The sequence below is a fragment of the Sinocyclocheilus rhinocerous genome, unplaced genomic scaffold (genome assembly GCF_001515625.1).
Source record: "Sinocyclocheilus rhinocerous isolate Xijiao unplaced genomic scaffold, SAMN03320098_v1.1 scaffold1931, whole genome shotgun sequence".
Classification (NCBI taxonomy): domain Eukaryota; kingdom Metazoa; phylum Chordata; class Actinopteri; order Cypriniformes; family Cyprinidae; genus Sinocyclocheilus; species Sinocyclocheilus rhinocerous.
Window position 1 is genome coordinate 124197 of NW_015662696.1, and position 16791 is coordinate 140987.

A 16791-nucleotide genomic window follows, 5' to 3' on the forward strand; every position below is an offset into this window, starting at 1 on the left:
GGTCGGGAGGAGCGAAGCCGGATAATGCTCGTGTGTGCAAATGGTTAATTAGGGTGACCATACGTGCCATTTTCCCAGGACGCGTCCTGGCCAGGATTTGTTTTGGCTTTGTTTTCCTGTTTTCATGCTTGCTGAAGCTAATGATCGAAAATTAGTTTGACCAATAACATGCAAGCATTGTACATAATGGACCAATCATGGCGTGTGAGAAGGTGGGATCTACGGTCAAAGCGATGCAATTACGCGTACATATTAGGTGTGTTCGACTTAACAGTGTTCGACTTAGCAGTGCGGCTCAGACCGATCAGTGTTTGACATCAAAGTACCTCGAGAGCGTTTCGAAAGCATAACCGTCTGTATGGTACTTTGATGTCAAACACCGATCGGTCTGCACACACAAACAAAGCCAAAACCTAGATATTTTAGGCAATATAGAAATCCTGGCCAGGACGCGTCCTGAGAAAATGGCACGTATGGTCACCCTAGTTAAGCCGCGGTTCTGCGAGCTCGAGCTCAGCGCGTTCAAACACATCCGTGAGCGCAAATGCGACAAGATAGATCAACCTGCTGCTCTAAACCATCACACTTTACAGCAAATAACGACGGAGAGTGATGAGTGCGGCTTACCTCGAAACCGAACCGGAAGTAGGAAGTTGTTTGACGTGTGACATTGCACGTACGTGCGTAACAACGTCACAACGTCACCGTAGATGGCTGTTCCGTAGTTAAAGTATAATATTTTATTTAGTTTTGCAGTTTTGTACTCGTGTTGTTTGTTCTGTTTTTTTTCTGTTAAATATATATATATATTTTTTATAAAATTGTTAATTTTGTTCGGAAATTTAACTGAATAAAGCAAACCTAACAGCCATCAAATATCGTCGTGTATAAATTTAAAGATGTTCTCTGACAGTAAAATTGTGTAGGAATACATCTGTTCTATTGAAAAGAGTGCTTTGTTTTTAATATAGCAGTGTAATGCATGCTAAACTAGAAGTTGTTATTATGTAGCTGCATTATATTGTATGTTTATTGTTCAAGCTCAATAAAAGTGTGACGGAGCTGCAAGAACCAGAAAACTCAACTCAGTGAGCTGATTCTGTCTGGATCTTACAGCATAACATTCATTGCTCACAGCTGGTTTATGGGAAACCACAACCCTGTTGCATGTCTGCACAATGTAGTAACTCACCAAAACATTCAACTGATGCTTCAGGACCTAAATGTCCAACGCCACCACAATAAAAGTGCTTTTGTCATCGTGTGAGCCGTACTTAAATGTGATGTTTTTCAGCACGGCAGTCAAACCCTGGAAATATGTCTTATATATACAGACTTCATTTTGTTGCTTATGCCATGCAAACATAAAAATCACATTTGCATGTGCAGTTTTACACATTTATAGTGATTAATAGTGAACAGCTGCTTCCAAACTTGATTGGTAAGATTGAGATTTCATTGCTATGGCAGATCATTTGCCGGTTTAGCAGACATCACACATTTCCCATTTATAGATACTTATGAATATGCATGTATGTCTGACAGATTTTGATTTCGCATGTGAAGATGACAGAGCTCACACCATGACTGAGTGTTTAGAAGAGTGTGAGATTTCAGAACTCATCGTGTGCATTGAGTTTCACTTACAAGAAATCTGAATCTGCTGAGCATGAAACCGAATGTGCGCATGTGTGTAGTGATCTGAGAACTGCAGAAGCTGGTGAGCATCTCTGAGACGGGTCAGACCAGCAGAGAGCAGCGTTCAGCAGACTATACTGTGATGATGTGGCACTGAGTCTGTAGTCTGCTGTCACAGAAAACACCTCCTCTGAGCAACATGTGCACTGCTTCAGTGTATCACAGACTACAGTATTATTATAGATAATAATGTAATATACTGATTCTCTTAAAGTGTCACTAGTAAAGACGGCCAAAGACTATAGATTTACAAAGATTTTACTATGAATGGGGGAAAGTGCAACCCTCGATACGGCCGCCATACTGAAGGAAGTCCCGCCTTATTATATAAGGTTATTTTGTCATTCATTAACGGAGTCTGGTAGCTCCTCCCCCTTCGGTACGTAATTAAAGCTGCGACAGTTGAGTGCATGAAGTGTCCAACATTCCACACTTCGTATGTTCGGTTATTTAAGTGCTTCATCCGGGTATTTAAAGTGCACTTTTTCTTTTTGGAATTTTCAGTGTGAACACACTACTCACACTATTTATACTACAAAACGTCATAGAATCGTGCATAAGTACGCGATTTGGGACGCACCTTCTGTCTCTGTTCTGTGTTTGTAACATAGACTGTAAAAAAACATGGAGGCAGTGTCCGTGACGTCACCCGTAGGTTTCCAAAGAGCGTTTTTGAAGCCTAAAGTGGGCGGAGCCAGCCGTGCCATCTTGGCAGCGCGTCACTCCCGGATAATCGAAAATGGGCAAAAAGGCGGGAGCTAGTTGCTGAAACCACGCCCACCTAGCTCGACGGCGGTGACAGCAGCGGCAATCCACCTGCCACTCAAGTGGCCACGCCCTTAATTATGCAGAACTTTAAGGCTTAATATAATTTAAACGGACGAGTTATAAAAAAAATTCACCCCCCTCACAGTTGTCATGAAGGGCAAAATTAGCTATATAGACCAAAATCATTTTGGGTACCAGGCTGTAAACATGTTTTTTTCTGCTGTAAAGTTGGGCATTTTAACATGGGGAGTCTATGGGATTGACTGTCTTTCGGAGCCAGCCTCTAGCGGCCAGTCGACGAATTACAGTTTTAGTCACTTCCGTATTGGTTTCACGAGAGAGAGCGGGAGGTTGCCGCTTGGTTTGTAACCATGTCCTCTGGTTACCATTGAAACAGCCGTAAAGGAGATCGGTGTCGTGAAATACTTGCCAATCTTTGCTCGTCTGTTCACTTCAGGTGCTCAGAGCACTCCTACTAAAACACGAGGCAACACGAGGCGCCCGGGGCACACAAAACACTCACTGCCAATAGAAAACAATTTTAAAAAAGCCGGCTCTCACTGCAAAAAATGCGTTCTGTCTGATCGGGGCCTTATAGACTCCAGACGACGAGGCTCTGAGGCCAATGCAGATTCGTGTTATATTTCCGCTGGACGCTTACACAGTTTCTGGGTTAATGAGACACATTTACACTATCATAAAAACCATTATCCTTTCCATAAATAAACAATAAAACCCCTCATTCTCATCTGTAGCCATCAGGGATTCACGCACTTGTCCCATCCTGCTCTGTCAATCATCAAACTTTCTGTTATTTGTGTGCTATTTGTTTTTCGATTGACTTTGTTGAAAATCAGATCAATGATACGACCCAGAGATGCAGGCAAACCCACAGGCTTCTGGTCTGAAGAGACTAATCTGTTGATGACATGAAGCTTTACTGGTTATTATTCCTGATCTCTCATCTGCTCAGTGTCCTAAAAGATCACATTTTTGTTTTGTGTTTTTTGGAGCTGTGACTCTATAATAAAGACGACTGAAATCCTCCTGGTTTCCGTTTGAGTGAAAAACAGCCGTTTGTCTCGTTAATGAGACTGTTACTCACATTATGAGACACACAGACACACAACTACTGTACCATATCAGACAGACAGTGTTTACACACAACTCAGATATCTCAGATATTTTCTTGTTAATTAAAACGTAATGTGTTACTTTACTAGTTACTTGAAAAAAGTAATCTGATTACATAACTTGTAATGCTTACCCCCAACACTGATCATTACGCTGAGACACACACACAGACACACACATGCACACACACACACACACACACACACACACACACACACACTCTCTCTCTCACACACACACACTCACACACACACACACAGAGCGGCGGATGCTTTAGCGCACAAACTGTGTGAATGTTAATTCTTCCTGCAGATATGAACAGATAAAGACGCTGAGAGCGGATCAATAAACATCTTCTGTTATCTTCTGATCCTGATGAGTTATTCCTATGTGAAGTTATTAATACATCTTCTACCCATGTTACAGTTTCTGCTTCTGTGATGTGCGTCCTGAGGAAGAGACAACGAACGATAAACGCAGTCGTAATGTTCTATGGCTGTTTTCACAGATATGATATAGTGCTGGAGGAGCTGAAAACATTCATGGGTGACTGAGGTTATGAAAGCGTTTCTCCTGAACTTTACAGCTTGAGGTCAGTGACTCTCACCGAGAGGCTCGTCGGTCGTTCTCGCAGTGATGCACGGTGATACGTGACTGAATTCCTGTTCTCATGGGCTCAAGGTTCCTGCTGCATTGATTTTGTTGGCACATTATTAAAGCAGCGGCCCAACAGGAGCATGTGTGTTACGAGAAAACAATCTCACTGAATCGAACCTTGCAGACGCTACAGGACGGGAAGGATATCATAAACAATATAACACACTGTAAAACATCTCCACCATACTTTAACTTTCGGTTCAGACGCTGCCAGAGACTTTTAACTCAAACTAGACTTTTAAAAACTGAGTTGAATCTCATAGAACTTGAAGTTGAAATTGGTTAAATTATCTTGATGATTTAAAGTAATGTAAAAACATATGCATCATTATTTAGTGCAGATGCGCGCTTCAGCTGTTTGAGTTACAGTATTACAGTGTTTCACAATCAAACACACATTTCTCACGTTTTCAAAGCTCTTCACAAAGCGAAGCTCAAGAGCATCAACGTGGATGAACTGGATCATTTATCATAAAATGCATTCAATGAAAACATCTTTCATATCACACGAACTCTTTTCTCACTCAGACACAAAAAACACCAAAACTCAATGAACCTACAAGATCAAACTTAAGCTCAAAACCATAACACAAACATTAGTAATACAGAAATGTGCTACATTTATACAATAATACCACATTGGAACATATTCTGAATTTTAAAAACAATGTGATAACCCCTACACAGTCTTTCAGTTTCATCATCATCTGTGCAGAAGGAGAAAAGGTAGGAATAATGTTGTGCTGTAAAGTAAACACGGACTATGAACATTTACTGCACTGAATTATAAACAGTAGAAAGTGTCTTTCTTGTTTTGTAAGTAATGTTACGAAAGCAAACATTGTATAATGCTGCTTGTTCGAGTTTGTAGGTCGTTGTGATAAAGTCTGTCTGTTTGCTAGCGTGTGGAAGAATGAGCTGATTTGAGACGTGTGTGTGTGTGTGTGTGTGTGTTTAGTGCATTTGGAATGTGATATTCACTGCTGTATCAAGATGAAATGTGGTTTGGAGAACTGTGAAGAGTTTTGAACTAAAGACTTAAGCATTGAGAAACGAGTCCTATAGCGAGGAACCTGCTCTTGTTTTTCACTGAACTGATGTGTTTCTGCATTCTAGCTTCCCCTGCAGCTGCGAGCTCATTCCTGGCCATCAGCACAGAAAAGATGATCCGCAGCAGCTCCTGGAGTGTGAATGAAGAATCTGGCAGACGTGCCTCAACACCAAACTCAGAAGCTTCTAGACGTCTGTTAGTTCAGAAACACAGAGAAACGAGTCAGAGATCAGATCATAAGAACCACAGCATTCACACTTTTATCAATGCATTTGATCAACAAGCAGAAGATCATTTGATTCAATTATACTTTTTGTTAATATTTTGATTTAGTTTTATATTTTCTGCTTTCATGTTAATTTTATTCTTTATTTTGTGTATTTTGCTAATTTTTATTAGTTTTTGTTGTTTTGAAATATGCACTGTAAAATTGTTTTTTAAAATTAGATCACAATGTACTGTATTAAAATGTAGGAATTTTACGTTTTGATTTTTTACAGGTGTTTTATGTGTATTTTAAATTTTGCACTTCATTCTTTGTGTTTTACGGTTAACGGAAAGGTCCGTAAAATTAATGTATAATGTCCTGGCAGAAAAATTCCTTTTTTCTTTTTAATACAGTGTGTCTGTTTCGTTTTTACAAATTTTTATTTATTATTGGTTTAGTTTTATTGATTTTAGTACATCAAGTTAAACTCAATGAAAATGAGAAATATCGCCTTGAAAACTAGCTGGTTTCAGTGTTTTTTAAAATATTTTATTTCATTTAAAAAATTTTTTATTTCAAGCAACAATATTTGCAATGGTTTTAGTTTTAGTTAACTGTAGTGTGTGAAGATGAAACAAGGATGAAAACGAGTCCTCTAGAAGATTCTTCTGATCCATAACACAAAACACTTCGATTCCTGCGAAAGCAAGAACTGATAACCTGAATGCTGTAAGTGTCTTTGGATAAAAGTTTACATGCAAGAATTAAGCAGAACTCATGCAGATGCACACACACACTCACACTCTCTCACATACATTCACAGTCACACACACAGACACAGACACCCACACACACAGACACCCACACACACAGACACCCACACACACAGACACCCACACACACAGACACCCACACACACAGACACCCACACACACAGACACCCACACACACAGACACCCACACACACAGACACCCACACACACAGACACCCACACACACAGACACCCACACACACAGACACCCACACACACAGACACCCACACACACAGACACCCACACACACAGACACCCACACACACAGACACCCACACACACAGACACCCACACACACAGACACCCACACACACAGACACCCACACACACAGACACCCACACACACAGACACCCACACACACAGACACCCACACACACAGACACCCACACACACAGACACCCACACACACAGACACCCACACACACAGACACCCACACACACAGACACCCACACACACAGACACCCACACACACAGACACCCACACACACAGACACCCACACACACAGACACCCACACACACAGACACCCACACACACAGACACCCACACACACAGACACCCACACACACAGACACCCACACACACAGACACCCACACACACAGACACCCACACACACAGACACCCACACACACAGACACCCACACACACAGACACCCACACACACAGACACCCACACACACAGACACCCACACACACAGACACCCACACACACAGACACCCACACACACAGACACCCACACACACAGACACCCACACACACAGACACCCACACACACAGACACCCACACACACAGACACCCACACACACAGACACCCACACACACAGACACCCACACACACAGACACCCACACACACAGACACCCACACACACAGACACCCACACACACAGACACCCACACACACAGACACCCACACACACAGACACCCACACACACAGACACCCACACACACAGACACCCACACACACAGACACCCACACACACAGACACCCACACACACAGACACCCACACACACAGACACCCACACACACAGACACCCACACACACAGACACCCACACACACAGACACCCACACACACAGACACCCACACACACAGACACCCACACACACAGACACCCACACACACAGACACCCACACACACAGACACCCACACACACAGACACCCACACACACAGACACCCACACACACAGACACCCACACACACAGACACCCACACACACAGACACCCACACACACAGACACCCACACACACAGACACCCACACACACAGACACCCACACACACAGACACCCACACACACAGACACCCACACACACAGACACCCACACACACAGACACCCACACACACAGACACCCACACACACAGACACCCACACACACAGACACCCACACACACAGACACCCACACACACAGACACCCACACACACAGACACCCACACACACAGACACCCACACACACAGACACCCACACACACAGACACCCACACACACAGACACCCACACACACAGACACCCACACACACAGACACCCACACACACAGACACCCACACACACAGACACCCACACACACAGACACCCACACACACAGACACCCACACACACAGACACCCACACACACAGACACCCACACACACAGACACCCACACACACAGACACCCACACACACAGACACCCACACACACAGACACCCACACACACAGACACCCACACACACAGACACCCACACACACAGACACCCACACACACAGACACCCACACACACAGACACCCACACACACAGACACCCACACACACAGACACCCACACACACAGACACCCACACACACAGACACCCACACACACAGACACCCACACACACAGACACCCACACACACAGACACCCACACACACAGACACCCACACACACAGACACCCACACACACAGACACCCACACACACAGACACCCACACACACAGACACCCACACACACAGACACCCACACACACAGACACCCACACACACAGACACCCACACACACAGACACCCACACACACAGACACCCACACACACAGACACCCACACACACAGACACCCACACACACAGACACCCACACACACAGACACCCACACACACAGACACCCACACACACAGACACCCACACACACAGACACCCACACACACAGACACCCACACACACAGACACCCACACACACAGACACCCACACACACAGACACCCACACACACAGACACCCACACACACAGACACCCACACACACAGACACCCACACACACAGACACCCACACACACAGACACCCACACACACAGACACCCACACACACAGACACCCACACACACAGACACCCACACACACAGACACCCACACACACAGACACCCACACACACAGACACCCACACACACAGACACCCACACACACAGACACCCACACACACAGACACCCACACACACAGACACCCACACACACAGACACCCACACACACAGACACCCACACACACAGACACCCACACACACAGACACCCACACACACAGACACCCACACACACAGACACCCACACACACAGACACCCACACACACAGACACCCACACACACAGACACCCACACACACAGACACCCACACACACAGACACCCACACACACAGACACCCACACACACAGACACCCACACACACAGACACCCACACACACAGACACCCACACACACAGACACCCACACACACAGACACCCACACACACAGACACCCACACACACAGACACCCACACACACAGACACCCACACACACAGACACCCACACACACAGACACCCACACACACAGACACCCACACACACAGACACCCACACACACAGACACCCACACACACAGACACCCACACACACAGACACCCACACACACAGACACCCACACACACAGACACCCACACACACAGACACCCACACACACAGACACCCACACACACAGACACCCACACACACAGACACCCACACACACAGACACCCACACACACAGACACCCACACACACAGACACCCACACACACAGACACCCACACACACAGACACCCACACACACAGACACCCACACACACAGACACCCACACACACAGACACCCACACACACAGACACCCACACACACAGACACCCACACACACAGACACCCACACACACAGACACCCACACACACAGACACCCACACACACAGACACCCACACACACAGACACCCACACACACAGACACCCACACACACAGACACCCACACACACAGACACCCACACACACAGACACCCACACACACAGACACCCACACACACAGACACCCACACACACACACACACTCTCTCACACACACTCACACACAGACACTCACATACACAGACACACAAACACACACCCCCTCTCACACACCCACACAGACACTCACACACACAGACACTCACACACACAGACACCCACACACACAGACACCCACACACACACACACACACACACAAACACACACCCACACTGACACACACACACACACACCCACCCCCTCTCACACACCCACACACAGACACACACACACAAAAAAAACAACAACATTTGGGAAATGTTTTATTTACGTCAACGTTAAGACAAAAATGAATTTCCAGGTAAGATTCAGGTCCATTTTAAATAAAAGCTCCAGTTTACAAATGCAGAGATCATATTTCTTCAACAACATCGATTACTGACGGCACACACAGACACTCACACAGACACACAAACACACACCCACACTGACACACACACACACACACCCACCCCCTCACACACCCACACACAGACACACACACACAAAAAAAACAACAACATTTGGGAAATGTTTTATTTACGTCAACGTTAAGACAAAAATGAATTTCCAGGTAAGATTCAGGTCCATTTTAAATAAAAGCTCCAGTTTACAAATGCAGAGATCATATTTCTTCAACAACATCGATTACTGACGGCAATATCTGGAAATCGAATAAAAGCGCGAGTGTGTGCAGAGCGGAGGCTGGGGATTATCAAACACATCGATGGAGTTCTGCAGAAGCGTGATGTTGTTGACGGAGGACAGCGCTTTCATTCGACTGAACATAAACTACACACTTCAGGCCACAGCTCTCAGTACAAAAGCGTGATTACACAGGAATGCTGGGAGAACAGGCTCTTCTCAACAACAAAGAGCTGATTGACACGCGGCTCAACTAATTCATCTATTCAGACCTTCAGCCTCGTTTGCCAGCGCTAAACTAGGCCACGATTAAGCAGCTTGAATTACTTCCCACTGTCCGGTGTGAATCTTAAAAAGAGCTGGATCAAGTCTTAAACATCAATTTAATGCGGAAGTCTCCATCGAGCGCTGTCGTGCTTCTCAGTTGTTCTCCTGTGAAACGGTGGATTCCTGCAAGAAAGCGACACAAAAGTGATCAAATGAAAGCACAAGCTCCCAATTAATAGATAAAGACACGCTTAAAAGCAGGCCTCATTGGTGCGCTATCTTATCTTATCAAAGCACAGGGCTGATGTTGAAACTCTTCTGTTTGGTCAAGGTGAGCTTACGCAAGCTGTGAACGAGAGATAAGAGCAGTGTGTTTGGCAGACCTGGAGCGCATGTGGAAGACATTATAAGCTGCACACATTTGCAGCAGCCAGCGAGAGCGGATTCTGACACACTGATTACAGCCTTTACAGCTCATCTGCTGATCAACACACAATAACTCTAAATAACTTTTAGGATTCATTCACCTGATTCATCTTATCACTGTTCATTTATTATTATCCAGATAATACACTCTATAAATGCTGGGTCGTTTCAACACAACTTTGGGTCAGATATGAACTAACCCAACTTTTGGGTTAAAAATGTAATTTAAAAGTGTAACCCAACAGCTGGGTTAGTCCATATCTGACCCAAAGTTGTGTTGAAACAACCCAGCATTTTTTTTAGAGTGTATTATAGTTTCTGTTAATATTCTAAATTAGATGTTCGTTTAATATTTTCTGCTCTCTGACTAAGTATTAGTCATTTTGTTGTGTTTTTGTCATTTTTATTATTCATTTGGGTGTTGTTTTTAAATATGTCTGTATAGTTTATATTCAGTTTTAGTACATTAAGTTAACTAAATGAAACCTAACTGGTGTAAAGTATCAATAATAAAAATGCAAGTTGTGGCTCTTTGTTTTCGCTACATCATAAATGACTTGCGCCAGATGAAGCGCGGCGTCAGATTATCTCTGAAACATTATATTGGTGATTATACAAAATCATTTTGATAATGGAGTTTTGCTCAGGTGTTTCAGAATTATTAAAACACAGTTTGAGATGCTGTGCAATGAGATCAGTGCGCTGGTTATCACATCTTACCCATCATAATGTATGCACATTTTCTTATCAGCTAAAACAACTATCCACCTCAATTGAGTGCATAAGTTGTGCATTTTAAGATTTTATGCGCATCTTGGTGTTTCCATCCAGCATTTCTCTATGCAATATCCCATAATCTGCATAACAAACACACAGATGCAAACGAGAGACTCATGCAGACTTACATACGGCGTCCTCTCGCCGAACTTGCTCCAGAAGGTCATCTTGACGCTGTTGTGGTGTCCGGTGCGCTGGTCAAACGTCCGGCACGTCTGGAAGGGCGGGCTGTAGAGGTGCAGAGAGATGGCCGTCTCCGTGTGGCTCACGTTCTCCACCCGATGAAGCCCGAGGGAGTCTGAAACACACCGAGTGAATCCTTTAAACTCTGCTCTGCTCACCACAGCCTGATACACACTGCAGCTCAGACCCGAGTCAAGCTGCCCCTCTCACCGTTGATGTAAGCGCACTGGTTCTCCAGCAGCACCTGCTGTGATCTCTGCAGCATGCCCCCCTGCAGCGTGCGGTCGGGCCAGTCGAAGAGCGTCTCCTTCAGCTGACCCTGGAGCAGCTTCAGGAAGCAGTGCGAGTCTGTGTGATCGTGGATGCTGCTGCAATCAAGCCCAACACAGGCCAACTCAGAAACACACTCACAATAACAAACAGTTCTTACTTTCTATAGCACTGTCACGGCAACGTATGTCACCCTGCAGCACAAAAGCAGTGTTAAGTTGCTGGGGTATATTTGTAGCAATAGCCAACAATACATTGTATGGGTCAAAATTATACATTTTTTTTTATGCCAAAAATCATTAGGATATTAAGTAAAGATCATGTTCCATGAAGATATTTAGTAAATTTCCTACCGTAAATATATCAAAACTTAATTTTTGATTAGTAATATGCATTGCTAAGAACTTCATTTGAACAACTTTAAAGATGATTTTCTCAATATTTAGATTTTTTTGCACCCTCAGATTCCAGATTTTCAAATAGTGTCCTATCCTAACAAACCATACATCAATGGAAAGATTATTTATTCAGCTTTCAGCTGATGCATAAATCTCAATTTCGAAAAATGGACCCTGGTTTTGTGCGTCACATATGCTTTTCCCATCAATTTAACTCATCACAATCATTTAAACAAGTTCAGCTTCATTTGTTGAGGTTATTATGAGTCAAAGACAAAACAAGTGTCCACGTCAAATTAATTTTACAAAAGAGATTTTATATACACTGAAATCATAACGTCTGTGAAAATAAAATGTCAAAATATGGCTGAAATAGGCTAATGTTCATCCTCATCATTCAGCATGACGGATATATTTATGGAAAAATGAAACAACATACTTATTCTGACCTGTGCTTATTGAAATATATAAAAAATATGTGATCATACGAAATTTTACTATATTTTAAATGACTAAAAATATATATGTAATATATTTTTACTGCATTATTTCTACATGTTCAAACTAAAGTTATTCATTCATTCGTTTTTTGCTCAGAAAAAAATTAAACAGGACATTTTAATGCACAGGAAAAAAAAAACGTAAAGCTGTATTAAAAACTTTCATTGTTTTGAAACTTAGATGAAATTATTAAAATGTAAGGCAGCAAATGAACTGTAGATTTTAAGCTGAATTAGGTGGAAATGAACAAATATTAACAACAGACCAGGCATCCTGACGTGCTAGTTTCTTCCTTTTTTGTTCATATTCCGCAGTGAATAATTGCTTATGCTTTATGCTTCTATTTGATCTGTAATTGAATCTGCTCCACTGTGCATTTATTAAAGGCTTGGGGAGTATTATCTGTCTTTATGACTGCACTAATCACCAGACATTGGACTCTACTATCAGGCCATTATCTGTCTGTTAATATCTCCAATTCATTGACATGTGTTCAATTATTGATCCACACATGATCCCAGGCTCCTGCGGGTCGAAAGGTAAACACAGAGCGAACACAACACAACAGTGATTTAACATCAGCAGGTACCTGCCGTGCCCTTCACCCCAGCACAAGATCATCAGGTTGAACTTTCCATTTCCCTCATTCACAAGATTCCTGGTGTATCTGTAAAGACACAGTAAAAGGACTTTAATCAGTCAGTTCAATGAAAAGACCTCCTTCCTGTCTGTTGTTGTTGGTAAATGCAACACGTCCTGCTGACGTCACGCTGGTCATTAATATTCATGTTCGTTTCAGTGAACTGAGAGGAAGTCCTGCATGCTGGAAGCTTGCTCTGGGAATGTGATGCAGCACTGAGAGCAGCGGGTGTGCGCCAGGAGCCGTGCTCTGATTGGCCCGCGTCGACCCCGCCCCCTCAGCCGAGGCCACGCCCACTGGCAAACATCAGCGGAGGAAGAACTCCAGCATCGCATCCAGTTAAAAACAAGAGAAAACTGCACTTTTGGTTGAAATGGAACGAGAAACAGTAATGCTCTATTCTCTGCTATAAAGAAGAAGTAAAAGTCGACTCATTAAAACACAGTTCACCTTAAGTTTGTGTTAGACTGAAACGTTTGCAACATAAAATTAAAATTTTTCTTATGTTAATTTCTCAGTTAAAACGTTAAAAAATAAATAAATAAGTAAAAATAAACAAAACAACCCTTGTGATTATAAGACTTAAATGCATCAACTATGGCAAAATAACTGTCTACACATAACTATTCTGAGATTGATAATAATAATAATAACAATAACAATAAAATTACCTGTACTGGTCAAATTTGGCATATTTCATCCACTCGTGAGGTTTACTTTCATAGGACTCCATGATGTTCTGCACCTCCTCCACATTGACGCTGTCGCTTTCAAAGAGCTTGTGGAGAGTTTTGATCAACTCCTCCAGAGTCTCCGGCTTCATCACCTCGGTCTGCTCCATCTTCAGTGCTGCTGCGCTGTTTGTTTAAGGCTCTGCTGGAGTTCAGGCTTTTATACATTCAGCTGAACTGTAATGGACGAGACCACTGCCGCAGAGACGCAAAGCTGCAAAACTTTACTGTAAACGTGCACTATCATTAACACTTGAACATTTGAACACTTGAACATTGAACACTTGATTTATCTTGAACACTTGAACATAAGAACATTGACTACGTTTACATGCACACTCACAATGCGATTATAATAGGATTTTTGCGATTAAACTTCACCTCATAAACACTAGTACCAGAAGAAACCATCATTTTGAAGCTTTGAATCAACTGAACCAAATTGCTTCACAAGATGATTCACTGTTCAGAATCGCTCTGATGACTCTGCTGGTCAAAATGGTGTAAATGCATCAAAAACTCGTGCGTAAAAACACAGCTTTTACAAACACACTAAATGTGTAATGAATTAAATGCAATTAATTAACAAATAATCTAATACCATTAAATATTAAGTATCTGTATAATATTTGCTCTTTTATCTATTTTCAGGACTTGTTTTCTTTTCTTTTTTTCTTTTTTAATTATACAGATGTTATTAAAATGTCATAAAATGTATATAACTGATCTGAAATCAGCTAAAAACTATAGACGCTTGTTCACTGTTTCACCGCTGAGGGGCGAACCATTGAATCCCGAACTGAATCAAAAGACCCTGAAGATTTGCGAACCCGATCTGAATCAAATGATCTGCGCTCCGAAGTCCCAATCTGAATCAAATGATTCACGATACGCGCTCCGAAGTTCCGATCTGAATCAAATGATCCGCGATACGTGCTCCGAAGTCCCGATCTGAATCAAATGATCCGCGATACGTGCTCCGAAGTCCCGATCTGAATCAAATGATCCGCGATACGTGCTCCGAAGTCCCGATCTGAATCAAATGATCCGCGATACGTGCTCCGAAGTCCCGATCTGAATCAAATGATCCGCGATACGTGCTCCGAAGTCCCGATCTGAATCAAATGATCCGCGATACGTGCTCCGAAGTCCCGATCTGAATCAAATGATCCGCGATACGTGCTCCGAAGTCCCGATCTGAATCAAATGATCCGCGATACGTGCTCCGAAGTCCCGATCTGAATCAAATGATCCGCGATACGTGCTCCGAAGTCCCGATCTGAATCAAATGATCCGCGATACGTGCTCCGAAGTCCCGATCTGAATCAAATGATCCGCGATACGTGCTCCGAAGTCCCGATCTGAATCAAATGATCCGCGATACGTGCTCCGAAGTCCCGATCTGAATCAAATGATCCGCGATACGTGCTCCGAAGTCCCGATCTGAATCAAATGATCCGCGATACGTGCTCCGAAGTCCCGATCTGAATCAAATGATCCGCGATACGTGCTCCGAAGTCCCGATCTGAATCAAATGATCCGCGATACGTGCTCCGAAGTCCCGATCTGAATCAAATGATCCGCGATACGTGCTCCGAAGTCCCGATCTGAATCAAATGATCCGCGATACGTGCTCCGAAGTCCCGATCTGAATCAAATGATCCGCGATACGTGCTCCGAAGTCCCGATCTGAATCAAATGATCCGCGATACGTGCTCCGAAGTCCCGATCTGAATCAAATGATCCGCGATACGTGCTCCGAAGTCCCGATCTGAATCAAATGATCCGCGATACGTGCTCCGAAGTCCCGATCTGAATCAAATGATCCGCGATACGTGCTCCGAAGTCCCGATCTGAATCAAATGATCCGCGATACGTGCTCCGAAGTCCCGATCTGAATCAAATGATCCGCGATACGTGCTCCGAAGTCCCGATCTGAATCAAATGATCCGCGATACGTGCTCCGAAGTCCCGATCTGAATCAAATGATCCGCGATACGTGCTCCGAAGTCCCGATCTGAATCAAATGATCCGCGATACGTGCTCCGAAGTCCCGATCTGAATCAAATGATCCGCGATACGTGCTCCGAAGTCCCGATCTGAATCAAATGATCCGCGATACGCGCTCCGAAGTCCCGATCTGAATCAAATGATTCACGATTCGCGCTCCGAAGTTCCGATCTGAATCAAATGATTCACGATACAAGCTCCGAAGTTCCGATCTGAATCAAATGATCCGCGATACACGCTCCGAAGTCCCGATCTGAATCAAATGAGCCGCGATACGTGCTCCGAAGTCCCGA

At 43.8% G+C, this 16791-nt stretch overlaps 2 protein-coding genes across 3 annotated transcripts in view; both read right to left on the reverse strand.

The window, feature by feature from the left end:
- The window catches only part of tmed7 (transmembrane p24 trafficking protein 7), a 6227-nt gene extending 4915 nt beyond the window's left edge, over positions 1–1312 (reverse strand). Inside the window, exon 1 of one of the 2 annotated variants that reach the window (XM_016538367.1) lies at positions 1193–1312. The gene's annotated coding sequence lies outside the window, so the exon portion shown is untranslated. Of the gene's footprint in view, positions 1–627; positions 699–1192 lie in introns of those variants that run through there. The other variant, XM_016538366.1, reaches the window with a different exon arrangement.
- An 8861-nt stretch (positions 1313–10173) lies between these two features.
- Positions 10174–14643, reverse strand: cdo1 (cysteine dioxygenase, type I). The gene is made up of 5 exons (XM_016538368.1): positions 14429–14643; positions 13707–13784; positions 12159–12316; positions 11894–12063; positions 10174–10745 (listed from the first exon to the last, which is right to left on the reverse strand). Exons 1-5 carry the CDS (start codon positions 14596–14598, stop codon positions 10716–10718), a joined length of 606 nt encoding a protein of 201 aa, XP_016393854.1. The 5' UTR covers positions 14599–14643; the 3' UTR covers positions 10174–10715.
- Between the last annotated feature and the right edge of the window lie 2148 nt (positions 14644–16791).